At 40.5% G+C, this 23,447-nt stretch overlaps 1 protein-coding gene across 5 annotated transcripts in view; it reads left to right on the forward strand.

The window, feature by feature from the left end:
• Window positions 1–1,390: 1,390 nt before the first annotated feature.
• The window catches only part of CPED1 (cadherin like and PC-esterase domain containing 1), a 262,492-nt gene continuing 240,435 nt past the window's right edge, over window positions 1,391–23,447 (forward strand). For all 5 annotated transcript variants that reach the window (XR_008956469.1, XR_006410657.3, XM_026510149.4 and 2 more), the window contains exon 1: window positions 1,391–2,582. Coding sequence is in view for 3 of the 5 variants with exons in the window: in XM_026510149.4 (XP_026365934.3) it covers window positions 2,334–2,582 (249 nt within the window). In the remaining 2 variants the exon portion in view is untranslated. The remainder of the gene's footprint in view (window positions 2,583–23,447) is intronic.

The raw sequence follows: 23,447 nt of genomic DNA on the forward strand, positions 1-23,447 counted from the left end.
AAACTCTGTCTTTCACACTTTTTGCCTTAATAGAAAGGCATGTCCATTCCTTTTCTCCTAGTAAAGAACTTAATCTCACTCAATCTCATCAACATAGGAACACTTGCAATTTAAAGATCTCATAATTCTTAGTATCTCTCAAATCACATTGCATCCACTAAAACTATACCTTCCAACATTATTGTTCAGCCATTTCTCTTAAAACTCTCTTGGCTTCTAAGTCAAGTGTCACTTCATTTTTTTTTTAATATTTCCTTATTTGTCATGGGGTTGAGGACTCTAAACCTATAATCAAATAATATTAAACACACCAGAGGGGATATATGCAAGAATTGGGATAAATCTAGCTTTAGAGTGACTACTTATTCGGTAAGCCTTTAATTAATCTGTTTTATAAAGGTGTTGAAGTAGTTTCTTTCAAGTAAGGAACCATAGATGCCCATTTCTCTGGATCTGTAACAGCAGGGTACCCCCAGGGGGCGCTCCGTCTCACAAAATATAAGTGACTGGAGCACGACAGAAGGAAGGGATAATTTCAGGGGTGTGGGCTCACAGAAGAACCTCAGCCCACAAGAAAGAGTTTACGTTAGAAACAGGTTACAAACCCTACTTAGGTTCAGAGCTTTTGAAGAATGTCTGCTATGATTATAAGCCAGTTCTGGGTATCCAGAGTTCGCAAAGCAAGCGCCGGAAGAGGTGAGCAACAGGCGCTGGACAGATTGCGTTTCTCCTTGGCTTTCCGTCAGCTGACTCAGCAAAAGTAGATGCAATTTGCAGAATTGCCCTACTAGGAGCGTGCTTGTGGCGGTGTGTATAGCGTTAGGTTGAGTTAATTGTGGACAAAGCCTGCCGTGTATCCCTTTCTGCAGAGCAAAATTATCTGCTACTGTCCACTTACTATGGGAGCAAAGTATCAGGCGATTAGCCTTTGAAAGACATAGTCATTAGCCCAGGAAAGGAGCAGTTAAGTGATAGGAGTTCGATACCAAAGCAGAAAGACAACTTCCAGTTATCCTGGTACACACTCAAGCTTTCAAGTTCTGCGGACCAGACAGTACTTGGGTCCATTTTATCCCCCATAAGAGTGAGAGTAAAGATCCAATTCATGCACGGAGTTTACTTTCGTCTCATCCTCGACCTTTGCCATCATTTGAGGAAGGGCTATTTGTTTTTGCAATGCAGTTTTAAGGAAAAGAGATGACACGGGGCGTCAGACATCAAATGTGTATTTAAAATTCTGCAGCTCCGGGGAAGGGAGGCAAATTTCCTGGGCAGCGAGAGGCGCGGTTCCCAGGCTGGGGAAGCCCACCGTGTCTCAGCGGGGGAGCTGACCGTGCGCAGCCGCGGCCCCGGGGCGCCCGCGCCTCCGGCCGTAGCTCCGCCCCCCTCACCCCACCCGCCGGCCCGTGCGGCCGCGGTCCCCGGGCCCAGCTCCCCGCCGCTACTGCCGCGGCGCGCGGGGGGCGGTGTGTCTGCGGCCGGGCGGCCGCGTGTGGGAGATGAATTGGAGTCACACAACTGGGTGTTTCCTTCCGAGTGCTTTCGGTCAGCAGTCCATTAGGGGATCATGGAAACTTTTTGTCTGGCTAAAAGGATGAAAACCGAGTAAGTACATAGAACTTTGAACTTGGAGCGGAATGAAACAAATACAAGCAGAACCCTGACAGTCACCACGTCCATTCACACCGGGGATTCCCTTTTTATGTTAAAAGCCCTGAATGCTTGCGGGACAGTGCAATTTAAATCTCAAGGAAGGGAAGCAGCGAAGAGACGCGAAAGGCTGGAAGCAGGACTGCGCTAAACCCGGAGGAGAAATGAGGAACCGCTGAGGCAAGCTGGCCTGCATCCCGCGGGGCAACAGGCACGTTTGGTTTTAACCTGTTGCGCTCTTCAGTGCTGCTTCCAGCTTCCAGATTTACTTTGGGTTGTTTTTCTTTTTCTTTCCTTCTTTTCCCTGTGAAGTCTTGGCTGTGAGTTTAAGGATGTCGTGGAAATAAGGCATTACCGGAAGCAACAGTCTGGCAGCCTGGGGTACACTCAGGTTATTAGTTACAACTACTATTATTTGGATGTCTTTTTTTTTTTTTTTTTTTAAACCCAGGCCAGCCACGTTTCACTGTCATCCATGGAAGGGATCTTATTAACCGCCTCAGATTTTTGGGACCTATGATTCTTTGGCACGAACCCTTCGGAAAGTTCTTCAGCGGGGATGGAGCGATCTTGATTTCAATTGTGGAAAAAGAAGATTGATCTCTATTTTTCATGCTGACAAAAAATAGCTGCTATGACTTTTCCGGCAACGTGGACAGGGGCCAAGTGAAGCTGAACTGGTCATGGTCTGTCGTCCAGTATTCCCTTGTCGTCGGCGATTTTGTCCCCGGCCCTTCTTGGTGGGCTTGGTGGTGGCAATCTGTCTCTTCTACCAGACCCTGACACTGCGAGGGACGAGGAAGCTCACAGCCACTGTCCCTGGGGCTGCCCCGAACACACCTCCCGAAACCCAGGCTAGCAGATGCAAGAAGGAATTCTCCCCGGACAAACAGTGCTTCCTTCTCTCCGGTAATGCGCAGGAAATCAGAAAGGTAACCTTGACGTTTTCGGTAAAGATAGCACCCTGCCTCTCTCTGTCCTTTCTGTAAAACTAAAATTAACTTCCATGAAGTCTGAAAGGGATCCAGAGTGTACAACGGCCCAGAGAGTGACCTTATGACAGGGAGACACATGTTAACTTGGGCTTCTTATATTTACTTCCAGAAAGTCCTGGCCATTATTTCTTCTCTTAGAATTTCACTTCCTTTCAGCTGAATGAAACAGACAGTTTGGAGTTGGTGGGAGTGATGTGAATTCTTTCTAAAGTATTAGGAGTCTGAGAGATCTGAAGATTTACAGTTCAGGAACATAAATCAAAGTTTCATAAAATTTGATCAACATTGAGTGTTTCTTCAAGTGTTTCTTAAACGGTGCCCAGACCGTTCCATACTCAAAGATATTCCAGAGTGCCATTTTATAATTGATTAAATTGATTTTTCATTGGTGAGCAGATTTCTAAAGCAACATAGTTATTTCTGAACCATTTAAAGGAATAGTATAATATGGTTCCTCAAATGAATTGACACCCTGCATTTTATTGTTTATAGAATTTGGAAAATATTGATTATTCTATACTTACGCTATTCTAATTAATTTTACTAATTGTTGTTAAATGTTGGGAAAAAACACAAAACACACAAAAAAACCCACAGGATTTCTATTTTAATATACCACTCTGTACATGCCTGTCAGTGAGATAATGACCTTTAAAATAATCCAGCCTAAAAAAGAAAAAGGAAAAAGAAAAACACGTATGCAAAAATTCATGGCAGCAAAGCCAACTGATTTCTATGCTCCAGCAAGAGGTATAGCAAGATAGTTTAGGAACCTGTAAGTACTATCTTATATCTGCAGTAGGTTTAGGTAGATCCTACGATTGTGGTATATTGTTTGGAGCGGAATTTCCTGTTGAAATTCTAACGCCTCCAGTACTACTACCATCTTGTTTCAAGAACTCCTGTATGTATTTCCTTTCAGACTCATAACCCTGTGAGGTAGGTAAGGTGGGCATGCTTGCCATCATTGCACAGGTAAGATGGCGGACACTCAGAGAAGTGTAGGCAGACCACAGGGCTAGCAGGATAACTTGGTACACCCACTGGTTCCTATCACAGCACTGGTGCTGAAATCAAAATAAGTTCAAGGCTCTGATAACAATTGGTGAAACCACAACTGTAAGAACTTACTGAAATACAATATAATAGGTTAGAACAAACAAAATTTAAAAATTTGAGTGACTTAGTTTATCAACAATGTCAAGAAACATGACAAAGAATAACAGATAATATAACTAGAGACGTTTCCAGATGAAACTCCAACTGCAAGTGTGAGTCAGTTATTAAATGTTCTAACATCACTGAAGAATCTGTATTTTTTCATTTATACTAGGATTAATTTTTATTTACATTTTTTGAATACATCAGATTTCTAATGGTTGTCACCTGTGACTTGGAAAGTCACTTCTTGTTTTTTTTTTCCAATATTAATAAGTACAGTTTCTTTAAAAAAGATTTGAAATGGCTTTGCTCCTTTTTTTTTTTTTTTTTTTTTTTTTTTTTGAGATGGTTTTGGTCTTTAAGTAGACCAAAAATTGGTGCTAAGAATTTTGGACAAAGAGGTTTTTATTCATTAACTTACAGCTCTTCTTACTCCATGCTTGACTTTATGTGACTCCTGCTTTTGCCTGTAACACAGGCATATGTTAACTGTTATTAGTAGGCTGTCACAGAAAATTCCATTTCAGCCTTGGATCTCCTGCTACTTATAAACCATCTGAAACTTATTGGCTGCTTGTGTAAAACATTCACTCTAGAATTTTCTTCACACACAAAAAAATGCCAATCACATGATTTCCCCCCCCAATTATTCATAGTCTTAAATATTTTAATCATAAGCAAGATTCTAAATTCATAATTATAATTCAGAAGCCCATGGATATAAAAAGTCAATTTCCAAACATTTGCCATGTATCTCTATTTTTAACTAACTTGTGTCAGCCATTGGTTTAGAGCCAGTTTTTATTATAGATAGAAAGGAAAGAATCATGTGGCAGTTAGTTAAAACCAGATATAACTTAGTTCTCCTTATAACACATGTTCCAAAAAAAAAAAAGAGAATCAAATAATAATCCAGTTTTAAAGATTAAATATTCTGTAAGATAGCTAAAGTGAAGAAACAGATGTCGCTGGGATCAATATATAGATCCTTCTCAAAAAGAGCTACCTTATGAAGTTCATTAAAAAAAAATCACTGATGAGATGCTTGTGTAGATTTTCCTCAAGACTAAAATATACCTTTTATAGAAGAAGCATTGTTTCTGTCTAGAAATTTTAGGTTTTGGTATTACTTTTATTTACAAACTAAAATGTTCATTTTTCTAAGGCTTTCCCTTACTAATATCCATTCATTTTAAAGTGATTTTTAAAGTTACTTAAAATAGCTGATTTTGACCTAAGGTTCATGGATTCCAGGAAGTATTTGGATTTATAAGATGACTACCAAACGCAGACATTTCACACAAAATATTGTGTATATGCATGTGCACACTTGTCTGGGAAAAATCATGATCCCCTGCAGATATTCAGACCTAAAGAAATACTAAGAAACAAACAAAATGCTTAAAAAGAAATGCATTTAAACTTTAATTGCTCCTCCAGGAAGTATAAGTTGGGGTTGGATTTATAAATCCAAAAAAGGAAAACAAAATCTTAATGAAAGAATCCATGTGAGGACATTTGGAAAAGAGTTTCGATGAATGCTGTAGTGTCTACAGGGATAAACATTCAGAAACTAAAATACACTCACAGTCTTTCTCGAATCATAGTTTTCGTACTTTGTGAATAAGCAGTAACTATTTCCCAGTCTCTTTGGTTGCGATTCTTTCTAAGAGAAGACCTTTTGTACTTTATCAGCCTAGCAACAGAGGGTTCTGTAGTAGCAGATATTTAAAGTGGGTGACTGACTGTGCCCTTAACACCTTTACAGCTGGGACTTGGTTCACTGTCTAAAACTGTTTTCAATACAGATTGAGATCATGGTCTTGTATATGCCAACTTTCCATAGCGAGGGAGTACTCTCCCTCTTCTGGCCAAATTTTAATTCTTTTTTCCATTTGAACTTTCCAAAGGACCTTACTAAGCAGCTGTACTTTTGTCATTTCTTCTGGGTTTTCTCCCAACCTTAGTTGTTTGAATTTTGGCTGATAATCTGCCATGTCTTAAAATTATTTCAATTTAATGTGTAAGCTGAAGACAATTTCATTTGTCTTCACTGAAGTAGATCACTCAGTAGATTTATTTTTTTCCTGGAAGCTAACACTTTAATATTTCACAACATAGGAAGCACATTAAATTATATACAGACACAATGGAAGAAAATATGCTTACTATACATCTTTAGTATACGTTCCTTTAATGGAAACTTTACTATTTGGAGAATATGTTTATACTCACCATAGCCATGTGTTACTGATTGTCTCCTGTTGATGCTCCACAAGGAGAATTAGTAGTTCTTTGTTGCTTGACTATTCACTCTCCATTTCTTCTGGACTCTCCAGTCTCCTTCTGAGATTACTCTCTACAACAACTCTTCCCAGTATACAACCATAATCCAATGCAAATAATCGAATGTTTTCATACAAAAATGCTCTAACTTTGTGTCTCCAATAATGCATAATATATTTAACATTTGAAAATTTCTAAAAATTGCTTGTTTTGCCCAGGTTTTCTATAGACAGAACCTGAGGCAAGCACTTACATGCTAACACTTTATTGGATGCTGCAATCCCAGGGATGCAAGAGTAGGGGGGAAAAAGGAATTGGGAGAGCAAAGACAAATAGGTGTGTTTATGGGAGACACAACCAGAGAGGCTATATTAAACTCTGCTCTCAGAACAGACATTGTGATGGAGGGGCAGGAAGGGCAAGCAATTTATCCCTTGGGTTTTCCCTTCTTCTGTCTTTCATTGGTTAGAGTTGTCCCATGCTACTTCCACATAGTGTTACCTGGACGCTCAGGGTGGCCACTGGGGAAACAAGGGCCTCAGTGAGTGCAGTCCTGTCAGGGCAAAGGTGTTTCCTCCTTCTCAATCAGTATGGCACATAGGAACTCCCAGGTCTGTGGTGGCCATGGTGGTAAAAATGGTGTCCATGGCTTACCACAGTCATGGCGTGAGTAATGTCCACTGAAGGGGTATGTGAGGCAAGGTGATCTGGTGTCTGATACAGTAGTTATGATAATGTTGCTTTCTAAAAGCCACAGAAAATGTTGAAATGTGCTCTTACTCTTGGGAAATGGCATCACTCTCTTTAAGTGAAATGTTTGTAATTATCTCACGGAGAGCTCTCCTCCCAACTGAAAAAAAATTCTCATTTCATCTTTACCCTTTGTCTTCCTAATTCAGTTCGTTCATGCATTCCTTCATTCTCTTCATTCCTTCAGTGACTATCTGTTGAGCAGTTTGTGCCAGACACTGTACTAGTCACTGGTGACACAGAAATAAAAGGCACCGTGAGACAGATAGGTAGTTAAAAAAATGCTAGGAAATCCATAACTTTAATAGAACATTTTGAAAGATGAGCAGTAGTTAGAAAGATTGGGGAAAGAGAAACGTATTACAAGCAGAAAACGTCACATATACAAAGAAGAAATTAAATGGCTTGATAGATTTGGAGGATTCAGAGTGTGGGGGTATGTGTGTATGTGCGCGCGTGCGTGTGCGTGTGTGTGTGTGTAATGTGTTGGGGGGAGCAGAGCAGGAAGGCAAATAAATGAGGTAGAAAATTCAGCAGGGTCTAGATGTGGAAATGTGGACATGATAAGGATTCTATCCTGAAGGCAACAGGGAACCCCTGAAGAGTGGTAAGCAAAAAGTGGCATAAATAGATTTACGTTGTAGAGAACATTCCAGAACACATCTTGCAGAATGGACTGGAAGGAATAGAATTGAAGGTAGGGGATCCAGTTGCAAGGCTGTTTCCCAATGCCTCTGCTTTGCCAAATCTTACTTTCCTCTTGTGTTCTTGAACACCTCCTTTCTACCTTTACCAGAACTGGTTCCAGAGTTACTCTCTCTTAGTTACAATATTGCTATTTCAGACCTTTCCATTGGACCATTCCTTTGGCCAGTAAACATCTTATAACTGATAACAATAAGCTTTCTTTGTACCTAGAATCCACCAAACCCACTTACTGGCCACTTCTACCCATCCCTTCTCCTTTACATTTGGGCTTTTCTACCAAAACTTGTCTTCAGTGAGCCCTTGGCTATCAGATGAAATGATTTATTTTCATCCACATCCTTCTTCTCTGAAGCATCTTACACTATTGGTCAACAACTCTTTCCTGAAATTTTGAATTCCATGACACAATGGTATTATTTTCTGATCTCTATGGATAACTGGTGGTCTCCTTTCAGGGTACATTTCCTCTGATGCTAAAAGTAGACATTGCCAAATTCAGTGGTCTTGTTTTATACTTTCCCTTGGTGATTATATCAACTTCGCATACTGTTAATTTTCAACCTGTATAGATAACCTATCCAGGTATATTTCTAGCTTGGATCTCACTCTTGAACCAACCCCCAGAGGTGAATCTCCAATTTCTTGCTATCTTTTATTGAGGGGTGATAAGAATTATGAAAACTCAAATGTTTTTCTTTCAAAATTTTCATGCCCAAATCCATGACTCCTCTTGACCTCCCTGTGTCTGTGACTAGGACTCCCCCATTCCACATTCTCCTGAATGAATAGGTTTTAAACCTTAGATTTATTTGATACTACTTGCTCTTTCTCTCTACCTTGCCCCCACCTAATCCACCTGGTCTTACTCCTTACTAAATCTGTAGGCCTGTCACTGATCCACATGGCCAGCTCCAAATTAGAAATGCCACAACATTTTTCAGGTTTCTCTTTTTCTCTTTTTAATTGTTACCCTTTTTTAAAAAATTTCATTGTGATAACAAACACAAAATATAAAATTCACCCTCTTCATCATTTTAATGTGTACAGTTGAGCAGTACTAACTATATTTATACTGTTTCATAAAGTCCACGACATTCTTGCCTTGTTCACAACCCTTATTCAGAACCATTTGTTTCAACCCAACTCAACTTGTATATTGTTTCCCAGTCTGTTTCCAACCCCCTGGCTTCTGGCCTATTCCTAGATGTCCTCTTTGTGGTTTATATAGTGCCTTTAGACATTCTGTTCCTTTTCTAGCTCTGACTTCTGATTTCTCTCTGAAACCATGATGCACAACTGGCCCTTTATTATACTAAGTAATTTTAGTAACACCTTAAAACAAGCCTGCATGACTGGTATAAAGTGGGCTTTTCCCAAGTCCCCCAAATGAACCCAGATGATAACTATTTAATATTCCAAATTTTTAGAGTTTACCTTCATAGTCTTAATGCTGTGTCCTCATTGCCACTAATCTATACTATTCTTAGTAGCCTAATTGTTTCCCCTTCAATCTACTGCACATTATAAGCCATCTATGTGCAACTCCTTTAGCGTCTCCCTAAATATCCTTCAGTAGTTGTTACACTGAACACACTAACTTGAATAGTATCCATCCCTCTCATGCCTAGTATGTTCCAACATCCTCTTCTGGCCTTATGTCCACTCTGCCTTTGTTCGTAATCCATAAGCCAGCCATACCCTTGTTTCCAAATGCCACCATCTCTGCCTTTGCCTGGAGTCCCCTCCAGCAAGTCTGCCCTAATCAATATCTCTAGAAATCTTCACAAACATTCTTAAAGCATTCTGAAAACTGGAATTTCACCTCCTCTTGGTGGCAGACCTTATCTCCATGACTTGATGTGTGCTTGAGCATCCCTAATAGAACTTATTGTTCATTACAATTATTTAGAAATGAGAAACACGAGAATGTAGAACTGGAAACAAGTTGGAGATCATTAGGTTCAAGATCTTTATTTTATAAGTGAGAAAAATGAAGCTCACGGAAAGGAAGTGCCTTTCAGAGTAACAAATGGATTTGATAATGATGATAAGATTAGAGTAAGACCTGTGTTTTTCTAGCTGTCTCCATTCTATTTCCCATACTATCTCCATTCTATTTCTGTATATTTCATTCTATTTCCATATACTCTCCATTCTATTTCTGTATATTATCTCCATTCTATTTCCGTATACTATATCCATTCTATTTCCATATACTGTCTCCATTCTATTTTCATATACTCTCCATTCTGTTTCCATATACTCTTTATTCTATTTCTATATACTATCTCCATTCTATTTCTGTATACTATCTCCATTCTATTTCCATATACTATCTCCATTCTATTTCCGTATACTATCTCCATTCTATATTCATATACTCTCCATTCTATTTCCATATACTCTCTCCATTCATTGGCATTATGGGTTGAATCGTGTCCCCCTCAAAAAAGATATGTTGAAATCCTAACTCCAGAACCTCAGAATGTGACCTAATTCAGAAATATGATTGTCATAGATCTAGTCAATACGAGGTCACACTGGAGTATCATGGGCCCCTAATCCCATATAACTGGTATTATAAGAAGACAGTCAAGCAAAGACAGAGACACATGGGAAGCATGTCATGTAATGATGAGGACAGAGATTGGAGTATGCAGCTACAAGTCAAGGAACCCCAAAGATTGCTGGCACACCACCAGAAGCTAGAAAGAGGCAAGGAAGCAGTCCCTACGGTTTTCCGAGGAGCATGGCACTGCTGACACCTTGAGTTCAGGTATCTAGCCTCCAGAACTGTGAGACAATACATGTCTGTTATTTTAAGCCACCTTTTGTGGTACTTTGTTATGGCCGCCCTAGGAAACTAATAGAATTGGGGAGGCAGGGTAGTTCAGCACATGAGCTCTGGAGTCAAATTAATAGCACTTGTTACCTTGCTACCTTGGGCACATTTCTTCATCTCTTCAGGATTTCATTTTCTCACCTCAAAATGGATATATTATCACCTACCTTACAAGGCTAACATGAAGCTTAAATGAGATAAATCTTGTGAAGCACTTAAAGTGGCTGACACGTAGAAAATGCTCAAGAAATATGAACTATTATATAATTTCCTTGAGGATATACTCATCCTTGTAGTCCTACAGACCCTAACATTCGGCCTTCACAGAATAGGGGAGCAAGAAGTAACTGCTGCAGTGAACATGAGTACCTGGGCAAGGAGCGTCTGAGAGGAAAGCTTTGTTGAGTTTCTCTCCCTTTCCTCCTATGTCTAAGCTGTTGTCTTTTCACTAAAATGAGCCTTTATTTATTTATTTATTTTAAAGATTTTATTTATTTATTTGACAAAGACAGCCAGCGAAAGAGGAAACACAGGCAGGGGGAATGGGAGATGAAGAAACAGGCTCCTAGTGGAGGAGCCTGATGTGGGGCTCGATCCCAGAACTCCGGGATCACGCCCTGAGCTGAAAGCAGATGCTTAACGACTGCTCCACCCAGGTGCCCCTAAAATGAGCCTTTAGAATCAAGACAAAACTTGGTAAAGCTGCTATGTCCGTCAGAGTCAGACCTGCTTATCTGTAGGCAAGGTGTTTGGTTTGGGCTGAATCTTTTAAAAAATTTTTTTTGTTTTTTTATTTTTTAAGTTTAAGATGCTGGGATTAATGATATGCTATAGTTGAGAATGTGGAGAGATGAACTGGATGGGAAGAAGAGGAAAGTGGTTAAGATTTTGGACTCTGAACAAACATATATTTATTTATTTGTTTATTGTTTTTCTCACTACATCCAATATGAGCTCCTTAAGAGCAAGTACTTGATTTAACTTGTTTGTCGCTTCTGGCCCCAGTGCCAAAACAGTCTCTGACACTTAGTGAGCCCTGAATAAATACTTAGTCAATGAATAAATGAATGAATGAATTGTGACTTTGGGGATCAGAGAAAGCCTACTTTAAAGCAGAGATGAAAAAATGAGAGGAAGTCTTCCTTCCTTCTCTTTTTTATTTTTGTTGAGCTCTCAGATCCTCCACCCCATCTTTTTCTTGTACCAGTATCCCTTGAACTCCTTCCTGTACCCTCTCTTCTTATACTTGTGGCTAAGGTTAACCATCTCCCATTTTGCTACAGTGACTCTGCTTCAATTTTCATCCATTTCTCCCTTCTCTTCAGCTTTTTGTCTCATTGGGATCTTTATCCTGTAAGAGATTTCAAGTATCTACCATACTTAAAAAAGAAGAAGGAGGGGGCATCTAGGTGACTCAGTTGGTTAAGCAGCCGACTCTTGATTTCAGCTCAGGTCATGATCTCAGGGTAGTGGGATTGCACCCCACGTTGGGCTCTGCACTCAGTGTGGAGTCTGCTTGTCCCTCTCCCTCTGCTCCTTCCTCTGCTCATGTGCATGCTCTCTCTCTCTCAAATAAATAAAATAAAATCTTAAAAAAAAAGAAGAAGGAGAAAGAGGAGGAGGGGGAAAAGGAGAAGATCCTTTTCCAACCAATGTGGCTTTCTAAATTACTTCCCATCTCTCTTGGCTTCTTGGTCACCATCATCTAACCTCTCTCCCTATGAAGAAATTCCCTTTTTTTTAAACAGATTAATTCTACTAAAAATTGGGCTTTTCTTTTTATGTATTTTTATATTTTAACCATATTTGAAGGTAAATATTTAAAAAGTATGCTGGTGGGAATCTAAATACAGGGGTCTATGCACAGGAGGCTCTCAGGAGATGATGTCAGCATACTAACAGATATGTGACTTTTACAGAGTTAGTTGGGCTGCCTGATGAGCATTTAATGCCTGTGGATTTCTTTGAGATAGTTGATTAGAGCTATGTTAGATTTTTATAATGAAATATGCACATGGGTGAAAAATTGTTCATACCGAGATAATTTTAAACAAATTCAAATTTGCTTACATTAGATAAATTTTAATGAAGTCTTGATGAAGCCCATATTTAAGCAAGTTATGTTAAATTTCCTATGAATCAAAGAATTAATCAGTTTATGGGTGTCATTCTCTTGTTTTTTTTTTTTTTTTCAAGATAGTAGCAATAGCTTCTGTTTCTTTCTCCCTCTAAGCAATTCTGTTTCTTGTTCTAATGGAATTGGAAACTCACATAAACCCTGTGAAATGGAAACCGCTAGATACACTCACATTATAAAAAGTGCTTCCTGTTATCAACTTCGAGTCTGTGGCCTTTTGGGGTGAAAGAAATGTTTGGTTTCATTTTTCCCTTTGGTTTCCTTTGGATATTTTTTCTAAGAAGCCATTCTCACTAAAAGGATGAGCTCATGTTCTAAAACAGGATTTGTGTTCTCTGACAGAAACTATACCAAAGTTGGAAATTTACATGGTAAATAGTACTTTGTCAGTGTTTGCACTTTTCAGAGACTTGTTCAAAATGTAAAACTAAACATCTAGACTTATGTACAGGGTTAAAAAGGAGTATAATAATAAACTATAAATTGAGTCTTTGCCATATACAAGCATCTTAATGAAAAAAAATTTTTAACTTTCAATTAAATTCACTAAGGGAAGCTAATTCACTTACGATCCAAAATAATAGATGACACAAAATAATTATTAAGAAGAGCACATGGACTTGGAAGAGCAGAATGGGCCCAATCATGTGTTGTGAAATATAACTACATTTGTTATCTCTAATCCTTACTTGGGGACTCTCAGTGGAACCCCTGCCGATTTGCTTATAGTGCATCCCGGTGGAGCACCTTCCTAAGGGAAGGGGGAGGAGGCTCTGAGACCCTCCATTTTGGTGGGAATAGACCAACTATCTCCATCAAGGCTTCTGACCTGTTAAGTACATTGAATAAGAAGTCTAATAGAGCACAGGCGTGTTGTGGAACAAACATGGCCTTTGGTGCACCTGGTTCAAATTCTAACTGTGTCATTTACTAGTATAGGTCATAGGCAGATTTTACTTAGATTTCTAAACTCTGAATTTCTTCACTGGAAAAATGGAACTACCTAAGCCTGATCTGGGAGAATTGAATATGTGTCTGAAAGCACCAAGCATGGTGGCTGACCAGGGTTTGTGTTTAGTAAATATTGGTGTTTTTCCTGCCCACAAAAGCTGGATTTAAGATTTGACCTCAAAAACAAGCACTATAAATGGCTTATATTATATATTTTTTTCAAGAATGCTCCTATGTAGTTCCTATTTTTGATCTTCAGCCTATGTGCTTTCTTCATTATATTCTGCTTAGGCCAAAGTTTAAGGTAGCATATTCTATGCTAGCTGTCTTCAGAGTTTCTCTCCGACACCTCCAGATGAGTCAAACGCAAGTTTTCCACTGGTTTTTCCCGGATGCACGATACTTCCTTCCCCTCCTGCTCAAGAAAGTGTTCACCTACAAGTAGTAGGAATGTAGCACATCTTCCCTGACTTATAAAGTGCAAATTATTCACCAGTTTTTGTATTTTAATTCTTTTCATAGCCAGTGTCTTATAACACACCTCACAGCTAATTTTGACAAATCAAAGCTCATATCTGCTGTCCTAAGCATATTCCGACTATGCGTAAGAGAGGGATCTGGAAAAAGTGACCAGTGTGGGAGACTTAGGCAAGGGAAAAGCCTCATAATAATCTATGGGGAAAAAAGAGAATTCGTTAAATAGTAATATAGCCCCCAGGTCTTGGTGTTTCTTCCTGGTTTTGACATAAGGAAAAGCGTTGGGGTGGTGGTACACCTGTTAAAGGTCCGTGTATCTGAGGCGGATCCTGCTGTGCCCTGCTGTGCCCCGCTCACTCTCTCCAGGTGAGAGGAAAAGGGTGTTAAGGAGGGCACTTGTTGCGATGAGCACTGGGTGTTGTATGTAAGTGATGAATCACTGAAGTCCACTCCCGAAACCAACATTACCTTATATGTTAACTAACTCGAATTTAAACAAAAACCTGAAAGAAAAAAGAACTAATGGGGGCCCAGTTCCAATTCTGAAGAGTTGAGTAACCATGGACAAGTGACTTCTTTGGTTTCTTTTTGTAGCCTGTGGCATAAGGATGGAAATATGTGTTACAGAGATGTCATGGGGTCAAGGTAGGCACTGTAGCTCAGAATGTTTTGGAAAACATGGAGATTATAAAAGGCAGGGGAGTCAACATGATCACATCTGCTGAAAGATAAACCGAGGCATGTTGGAAAGTTTAAGAGTTTGTTTGAGCAAAAATCGATTCTAATCAGGCAGTACCAAACCGGAAGTGGTTAAGAGTGTCTCCTCATCAGGAGCTCAGGGAGAGACTTTAATAGAGAAAAGGCACAGGAAGGTAAGACAATTATTGATTGGTTAAAGCTTAAATCCTAGTTGGCTGTTTTTGATTGGTTGTCCTTAGGTTTTAATTTGCTAACCTTGAGGCATTTACAGGCTGAGATTTTGGTTTGCTTACCTAGACCACCGTGCATTACAGCCACTTCAGTCTAATAGCCTCTGTGTTCAATTAATTTAACACATCCCAAAGGATAATGTCATGAAAATATTCTCACTGCACTTAGCATCTCTTGAGGGAAAAGAATGCATATAGGCAACATAAATGTGAGTACGGAGAATACTCCTTTTTTCATTAAAAAGTTATAGTATAATGTGCTACACAAATGTCAAGTTATGCAGTTATGTTTCAGAATGCTACTAGGAGTCCAAAATTACACTGTCACAATTGAGTTTCCTCTTGATGTTTCACTGTTTCTTTAACAAGCAATAGGAAGTATAATAGCATTCCAATAGTTTCAGCCGTAAGCCTAGTTCTTCCCTGGTGGAAAATCTAGCATTAATTTAGCCAAGTGCACAAATGCTTCAGGAAAAATGGAACAGGAAATTAACTTTTTTGTAGCAGTGCGGGAACTATCTGACCTTAGCAAAGCAACAACCAGAAAGTCGACTTTCATATTGAGCAGTAAACCTTCCCTACTAGACACACCCAGAGGGCAGAAATGATTTCAAGTAAGTTTTCCCTCACTCCTCCCTTTATTATTAACATTCTCTCTCTCTCTCTCTCTGTCTTTTTTGAGTAAACACTGAAAACATTAATAACCCATTTGAAGCTTCCTATATGCAAGCTAAACCTACTTGTCCAAATATTTTAGGGCTACATAAGCTATTTTAAAAGTGGGGATTGATTTGAGGAGAGTTAATTTTCTTTTTTGTGGAAGAGAAGATAAAAATGAGGGAAAAACAGGTAAGCTGATTATTTTTCTTTTAAAGAAACAATGGTTAAAGTAATATTATGTCCGCTTTAAACAAACGTGTTTGCTGGAGAACAGATAAAATGTACTTGTGAAAATATATTCTGTCAGAAATATAAACTTTTCTCCTGTTTTTAATATAAAATAATGACATTTTAAAAGGAAACCCCTTTCTGGGTTATACATGGGAGGATGTCTCATCCCCCAATGATATACACATGATCCTAAGCACAATTCATAGGAAAACCCTGAAAAAGTAACCAAGAATTTATGATAATGTAACTACTCCCTGTGAAGTCTAGCGTTTTGTTTTGTTTTGTTTTAAGATTTATTTATGTACGTGAGAGAGAGAGAGAGAGAGCATGAGTGGGGGGGGTCAAAAGAAGAGAGAGAGAGAGAGAGAGGAGAGAGAGAATCCTCAAGCAGACTTTGCACTAACTGTGGAGCCCAGCATGGGACGTGGGGCTCAATCCAAGGACCTCGAGATCATGACCTGAGCTGAAATCAAGAGTAAGATGCCTAACTGACTGAGCCACCCAGGCACCCCAGTGAAGGCTAGCATTTAAACAAAACCTTCTAATAGATTACTGGCAGCTGGATCAGGGTGGGGATCGAGTTGAGACAGTGCCTGGCACATGAGTTGAATGAATGGATGAATCCGATCTAGTATAATTCAAGCTGTGTGTCCAGTTTAGAGTTTCCCATGGTGGCTCGTGGTCCTTAAATTTTTCTTTTGTACTTTCAGTTGATTTTTAAACTCTGGTCTCCCCAGACAACCCATTCAGGTCTTCCTCAATCTATAAGATGTCCTCACTTTCCTGAAAAGACCAAAGCAATTTGTTACACTAGAAGAGATGGTTTCTTCTTTAGGTCTGGCCTATAAGACCTTCTGCTGGACCCTTTAAGAATAAACTGGACCTCTAGGATAGGGACTCACTTTTCCAGCCAGTCACAGAAAAAAGGCCAAATACTATTCTGCAACATAATCCATCCCCTAAGGGAAGAACTACAGAGTTTAGGGACCTGAAAATTTGATAGCAGTATTAGATGATGTCTTATTCTTTCCCCTAGAGAGAGTGCTTATTTTGTGGTATTACTAGATACTGTCATTTCCTGCCAATTTTCAATTTTTAAAGCAAAAAGTTGGCCATCAAATTCTTGAGCATTGTAGAGTGAGTGTGTAATTTGGAAAGCTCTAAGATAGATTTTGAAGGGAATATGTGAGATTGTGTTACGATGTGTTGGTGTAATAGCATAGCATGTGGCAACATGAGCGGGATCAGGGGAGACGAGGTGGAGGCTTCTACAGGGGAAGCATGGGAAAGAGGGTTCCTGGGTCTCCATCGGGCTGGGAAGGTGTTACCCAGCTAGTCCCCAAGGGGAGCCGAGGTTGTATGTTAGTACAGGCCAGTGAGCTGAAGGGATAAGATGAGGAGACTATGGAGCGCAAACAGCCACAAGCGTGTTGAGAGCAAGCAAGATAATAGAATGAGTGCCAACGCATAAACGTGTGCTTTACGGAAACTTCGGGTATAAATTTGGCTTAAAGCAGGATGTTTTTTTCATGTGGTGTGTGGTGCCTGAATATTTAACGCTTGTTCCTCCATTCATCTTAACCCTTCGTCCCCCACATGCGTACGATGAGGCAGGGTTCCTCTGGGTTTGTGAGGTATGTGCTTCTATCCTGTGGCCTTTCATTCAAACAAGAACTGCAGCTGACCTTTCCTGCCCTGGAGATGCAGGGAGTATGTTGGTTTTCCATCCTTCACCAACTGTGCAGTTCACGGGGACCCCGGATTTCTGGGGAGAATCTGGATAAATTGGTTACTACAGGAGTGTGAGTACTGAGGGGGAAAGACAGGAGCTAGAGAGTCTGTCTGCATGGGATTGACAATATCAGACACTTACTTGCAGTGGGTTTAAGAACCTGTCCTCCTCCTCCTGGGGGTCTGAATATGGCGACTGGGTAAGCAGTGGATGAAAAATCTTAATCCCCAACTCCGTGCCTGAACTCTACCCTTACATCTGGCAGATGTTTTTTTAAGGCTGGACTCTGCAAAGTGGGGCATGTTCCTTCTGGTGCTGAAAGAGATTCTAGGCTGGCCAGCACATGTGTTCTTGTGATGGCCTGCTGCCGAAGCCTGGGGCCCGTGTCTGTGAGGTGTTGAAATGCACTGAGGACCGCAGGGCTAGGGGGACGGTCGACATCATGAACTGGGTGGGTTTGCGGTGAGCCTTGTGGCAGGGAGAGGAGAGAGAAGAGAATGAAGAAGGAAATGAAGAATGCAAGCGAGGAGCTCAGGAATTTAATAGGTGAATGCTAGGGAAGATCCTAAAACTAGACAGTGGCGACCATTATCTTCTAAGCCATAAAGAGGGAATGTAATGTGCTAAAGGTTTTTTATATCCTGATTGTGAATTTATTTATAGAATGTTCTAACAAAGTATAAAATTAAATCATATTTAGTTATACAATTAACATTACTGCCTAATTTTTATCTAGCACCCAAATCTAAAAAGTATGTCCATGTTATATATGATATCAATGGCTATATTTTTTTTCAAGGTACATTTGCTCTAACATTCTATTTTTGTAAAAAAAAAGAGTAGAAATGATGAGCGATGATTTTTAAATGTGTTAATACCCCTAATATATAAACAGTACCTTATCCTATTCCACTTGTAATTTGACAGAACCTCTATGAAATCACGTGATTGGAATTTTTAAGATTTTTATTTTGTTAAATTCATTACACAAAGAGGCCATTAGACTGATGTGGCTCTGGTACCTTTGTGACGTAAGCCTGTAAATGCCCCAACATCAGAAAATCAAAATGCTAAGGACAACCAATCACAAAAAACCAAGCCATATCCAATCAAATAATTTCCATTCTTTGCTTCCACACTTTCTCTATATAAGTCTTTCCCCTGGCTCCTAAGGGCAGAGTGTACTCCTAACCACTTTGGGTTTGGGGCTGCCTGACTGGAATGGATTTTTGCTCAAATGAACTCTTAAAATGTTAAATATGCCTCAGTTTATCTTTTAACAATTTAAAATAATTTAATTTGTCAAGAGGTTCTTTTATGCAATGACTTCTTTAAGAGATATTAATGCGTGTTACATTTATGACGCTATATATTTTTGACTACTTTTTATCTTCACTGAATCTCCTTTGATCCTTACACTAGCATGAAAAGTAAGATGGAAGATTGGTGCTTATTTGTAGATGAGGAAATTGCAGTACATCAAGTAGAGCTTAAGTGGCATCAGCAGATAATGAATGGAGGGTGGGAAGTGGAGGGGAGACCCAGGATTTAGAAGGCCTTGGGGAGTTGGCTGGCAAAGACTCAGACTGAGGGGGCGCCTGGGTGGCTCAGTCGTTAAGCGTCTGCCTTCGGCTCAGGGCGTGATCCCGGCGTTCTGAGATCGAGCCCCACATCAGGCTTCTCTGCTATGAGCCTGCTTCTTCCTCTCCCACTCCCCCTGCTTGTGTTCCCTCTCTCGCTGGCTATCTCTGTCTCTGTCAAATAAATAAATAAAAATCTTTAAAAAAAAAAAAAGACTCAGACTGAGATTCAGAGTCTCTGGCATCTGTAAAAATGTTTGGTAGATTGTATGATGCTTAGGTATTGTTAGTGCTGTAAAGACGCCAGTGCTCTTTCCTGTCTATTTCTTTGCTTTTGTAGGGACTTGCTATTTTAAGACCAAATTGCTGAATTAACTCGTTGTTTGAGCATGGGGGGGGACAGAGACTTGCTATTATTTTAACATTTTTCAAAAGAACAAGGTCTCCCCTTGTTTTCTGCTTGGTGTTTCACAATTGTGGATTGTCGATTTTGTATTTTCTTCATTACGGATGTCCTTCAACTACTGCTGACACTGTGGTAAGGATCAGGCAGCTAGAGAGTATTTACTCTAAAACCTACAAACGTGATCAGGGCTTGAGGATGGGAAGAAAGGAACTTCCTCCTCTTTTTTTTTTTTTTTTAAAGATTTTATTTATTTATTTAACAGAGATGGAGACAGCCAGCGAGAGAGGGAACACAAACAGGGGGAGTGGGAGAGGAAGAAGCAGGCTCACAGCAGAGGAGCCTGATGTGGGGCTCGAACCCAGAACGCTGGGATCACGCCCTGAGCCGAAGGCAGACGCCTAACCGCTGTGCCACCCAGGCGCCCCCAGGAACTTCCTCCTCTTAAACTCTTTGTGCTTGTCTGATTAAGGGGAGACTGAGAAGGGAGAAGATTGAAGAGACAGGAAAGCAGAAGGAAGGAGAAGAGACTAAAGAACACTTGGGAGTAGTTTTTATTTGATCCAAAATAGGAAGCAAAATCAAATGCACCCAAAGAAAAAACAACCTACGGTCTCTCCCGATCTCATTTAGAGCTTTATCTTACGCTTAAAGATATCTCCAAGGACACTATCATGAGCACCATCTCCCAGCCATCCCTGTGCTTTTGTAATCTCAGCTGGGTCTTTGTTATGTCTGTAAAGTTAGAGCAAACAGTAAACTGAAGACCCACAGCTGTACATCGTGGGTGGCTCTTCAACCGAGGGGGAGCCTTGAAGTAGTTGGAGGAGAAGCCTCCAGAGGGGGCTGAAAAAGATGCTTCATATGACTTTCAAAACAGCTAGAAAGAGAAAAAGAGCAACTGGGAGGAGCAGAGAGGGGACTCGAAGTTCCTCCACATTGGTTGGAGCGGCTGAGACCTCAGTGGGGTAGAGTTTGCTAGCCAGCTACAGCTGCAAGGCTTGAAGGGGAGACACTGGACACGGGCTGGAGGACACATCACTGTTCTTGTGTTCTTGGCTTCAGTTTTAATTTCTCTCCGTCTCCAAGATTCCTGCTATGTGTGAGGGTCAGCCTGGGGAAAGAGCGAGCGGCACAAGGGTTCCAGCTGCAACCGGCATGCGTGCCTGTGCGTTCACTGGAGTCTGAAGAGCCCAGAAGCTGTTCAGTCTGCCTTCTCTCTTCTGTCTTGCCACTTGCCCTCCACTAGACTCTCCTCTTTCCCCCCAGCTACACAAACTCTACACTCGTGCCTCATTTAGAAAGGCACGGTGTTGTTCCAGGTAGTGAGTGAGGAGACTGGGCATCAAACATACAGATGACCTGGGAATTCTCAGGGTCGACCTTCAGATATTACAGATGTGGTGGGAAGTCTTTACTGATCAACAAAAAGCATTATATATCCCCTGAAGTCTCAGTATCGCTGATGTTCCAGTGGATTAAGGTGCTATGACGTTATTTATCATTCAGTGTTTTCTAGCATAGGATGGCCAGATCAGGGTCTGTCCTGATATTCTCTTCCATTTTCCTCTTTTGTGCCCGCTGTTCTTCTAGTCTGTCAGGCTTAAAGCCTCCCTCTCTGCTTGCTTAATACCTTCATGGCAAATCCTTTCTTTTGGGAGGTTTTCATCCTCTGTACCTCACTCCTCTCTTAGTTATACACATCGTGATTTGTGTCCTGTTGCTGCTTCTTGCTCTTTCTACCCCCAAACCAGGCTCCACAATGCAGTACTTACTGCCTCTCCCCTCCCAGTGCACTTCCGGTGCTCTCCCTCCCCCCATGTGACTTCTTCTTAGGACAGGTCTCACGTATCTCTTTACAGTGTGATCGCCCAGGTCATGGGGTACTTCCATTTTTTTAAGAGCTTTTCTGTATTACAGGAATGATGGCATATAGTTCTTAGGAAATCTTGTGATTTAGGAAGTTAAAGTCTGGCCTTCTGGACTTCTCTCAGGAGGCCCATCCATCCAGAAAACAAAATAAAACAAGAAAATACCCTCCCAGTTTTCCTCCTTTGTCTCTTCCCTGCTATGGCTTTTAGTAAAAGGAATCAAAGTTCATTGAGGTTGTCCCCAGGGAGAAAGACCAGCATGAAGTTGCCAACTTTTAAAATCTCTACTACTCAATGAGGTTTTGGTTTCCTACTAGCTACTTAAAAAAATAATGAGCAATGTTGAATTACCTTCACTTTTTTCCTCATTGCCAGTTACTTCTTATCGCCTACCTGAGCATATTTGCCATTCACAATAAAAAGTACCTATGGTGCTGACCTTCAAGAACTTCCTCTTTTAATTTCTCTACCCTTCTTTTCTCTCCAAGACTTTTCTTTCTTCTCTCATTTTATTTCACACACAACATACGTAACACAAGTAACAGCATCTAAAAGAGCTCCAGGGTCATTCTTTAACACTTTACCCAGACCAGGGATTTTATACCTTGCATTAGATTTCATTCATTGTTTATTGCTCCTCCCACTAAATGTGACATCAGTGAGGGGTAGGGCTTTGTCAGGTTCTTCACTGTTACATTGCTCAGAGCCTAACACCGTGCCTGTCATATAGAAAGTGTTCAAAAATATTAAAGAGCTAAGTGAATGAATGAATAAACATTGAGAAAGAACCAAGGGGGAGGGGACATGAAGGATCCAGGAGAAGGAGAAAAGATGGATGAAGTTCTCAGGGATTTGAGGGTAGAAATTAGAAGGAGGTTTGTTGCCTGGAGGAAAGGGGGATATGGAATCCGGAGAATAAACAGAGTGATAAGCTGTGGATGAGAGGAGGACAAGTTTCTTCTATGGAAGTCAGCAGAAAAGAGGAAATGTTGGTTGTGCCAATATGCTATGGGTTTTCCAAAACAGAGGCTATTTAACCCAGTGTGTTTTCTTCTAATAGTGCTAATTTCCTCTGTGAATGGGAGGCAGTTATCTGTAGAAATAAGAAGGTAGCTGGGGAGTGGGGAAGTTAGTCACTACGGAGAACGTGAGAGAGAATTGACAAGGGAATCATAGCAGGATAGTCTGGGGACCCTGAAGACCAAACTGGTTTTGCCAACCAGAATCTGTCCATCTGGGTACTTTTCTTAAGAGCTCTCAGCAACCCAGCCCAGGTGCAGGACAGGCAGGCTACTGAGATCTTTGGGTCTCAGTTTCTGCTGTGCTCTAGTCCTCCCGATTTACCTGGCATGTCGTATTTTATTATACCTAGTTGTTTATATCTGCTTTCCTTAATGGGCTGTCAGCTCTGTGGGGGCAGAGGCTTGTCTGCCTTGTTAACCACTGTGTGCCCAGCTCTTCCTTGCTTGAAGCTCTACCGTGTGAATGATGCAAATGCAGTGGAGCAAGGGAATTTAATATACTGGGTAGGGAGTGATTGGAGTGTTGGGCCAGGGAATCCAAACCGCAGAGGAAGAAGGTAAAAAAGAGGCTAGGTGAAAGTCGGCATTAGAAAGGAAGACTAGTGGTTGAGGAACTGATGTATTGGGAATATATGAGAAGAGATGGAAATACATGCTCAATGCGATCAGAGAATGGAATATCTCATTTTATAATTTCAGAGGTGGGGATGTTTGGGGAACCACAAAGTCCAAGATGTGGTCATTGGAGTGGTTGGTTGTAGCGAAGTGCGGGAGAGAGTCATTAGGGATGAAAAAACCATAGATATATTATGGCTTAAGTTGTAAATGTCGAAGCTTCCAACTGAGATTTTTCTAGTCAGTGTTTCCACCAGATAGTAAGTAAAATAAACACATGTTTACAAATAGTGAACTCATAGTTTGCATTCATGCATTCACTCATTTGCTCATTCATTCATCCATTCCCTCTTACTTAGACCTTGATTGTAAACTTATGTACAACCACTAAAGCAGACCCCTCTAGGCTTTCATGAAAGGTACAAATTTGTGTAAAAGGCAGACATT

This window comes from Ursus arctos, unplaced genomic scaffold (assembly GCF_023065955.2).
Source record: "Ursus arctos isolate Adak ecotype North America unplaced genomic scaffold, UrsArc2.0 scaffold_3, whole genome shotgun sequence".
Lineage (NCBI taxonomy): Eukaryota > Metazoa > Chordata > Mammalia > Carnivora > Ursidae > Ursus > Ursus arctos.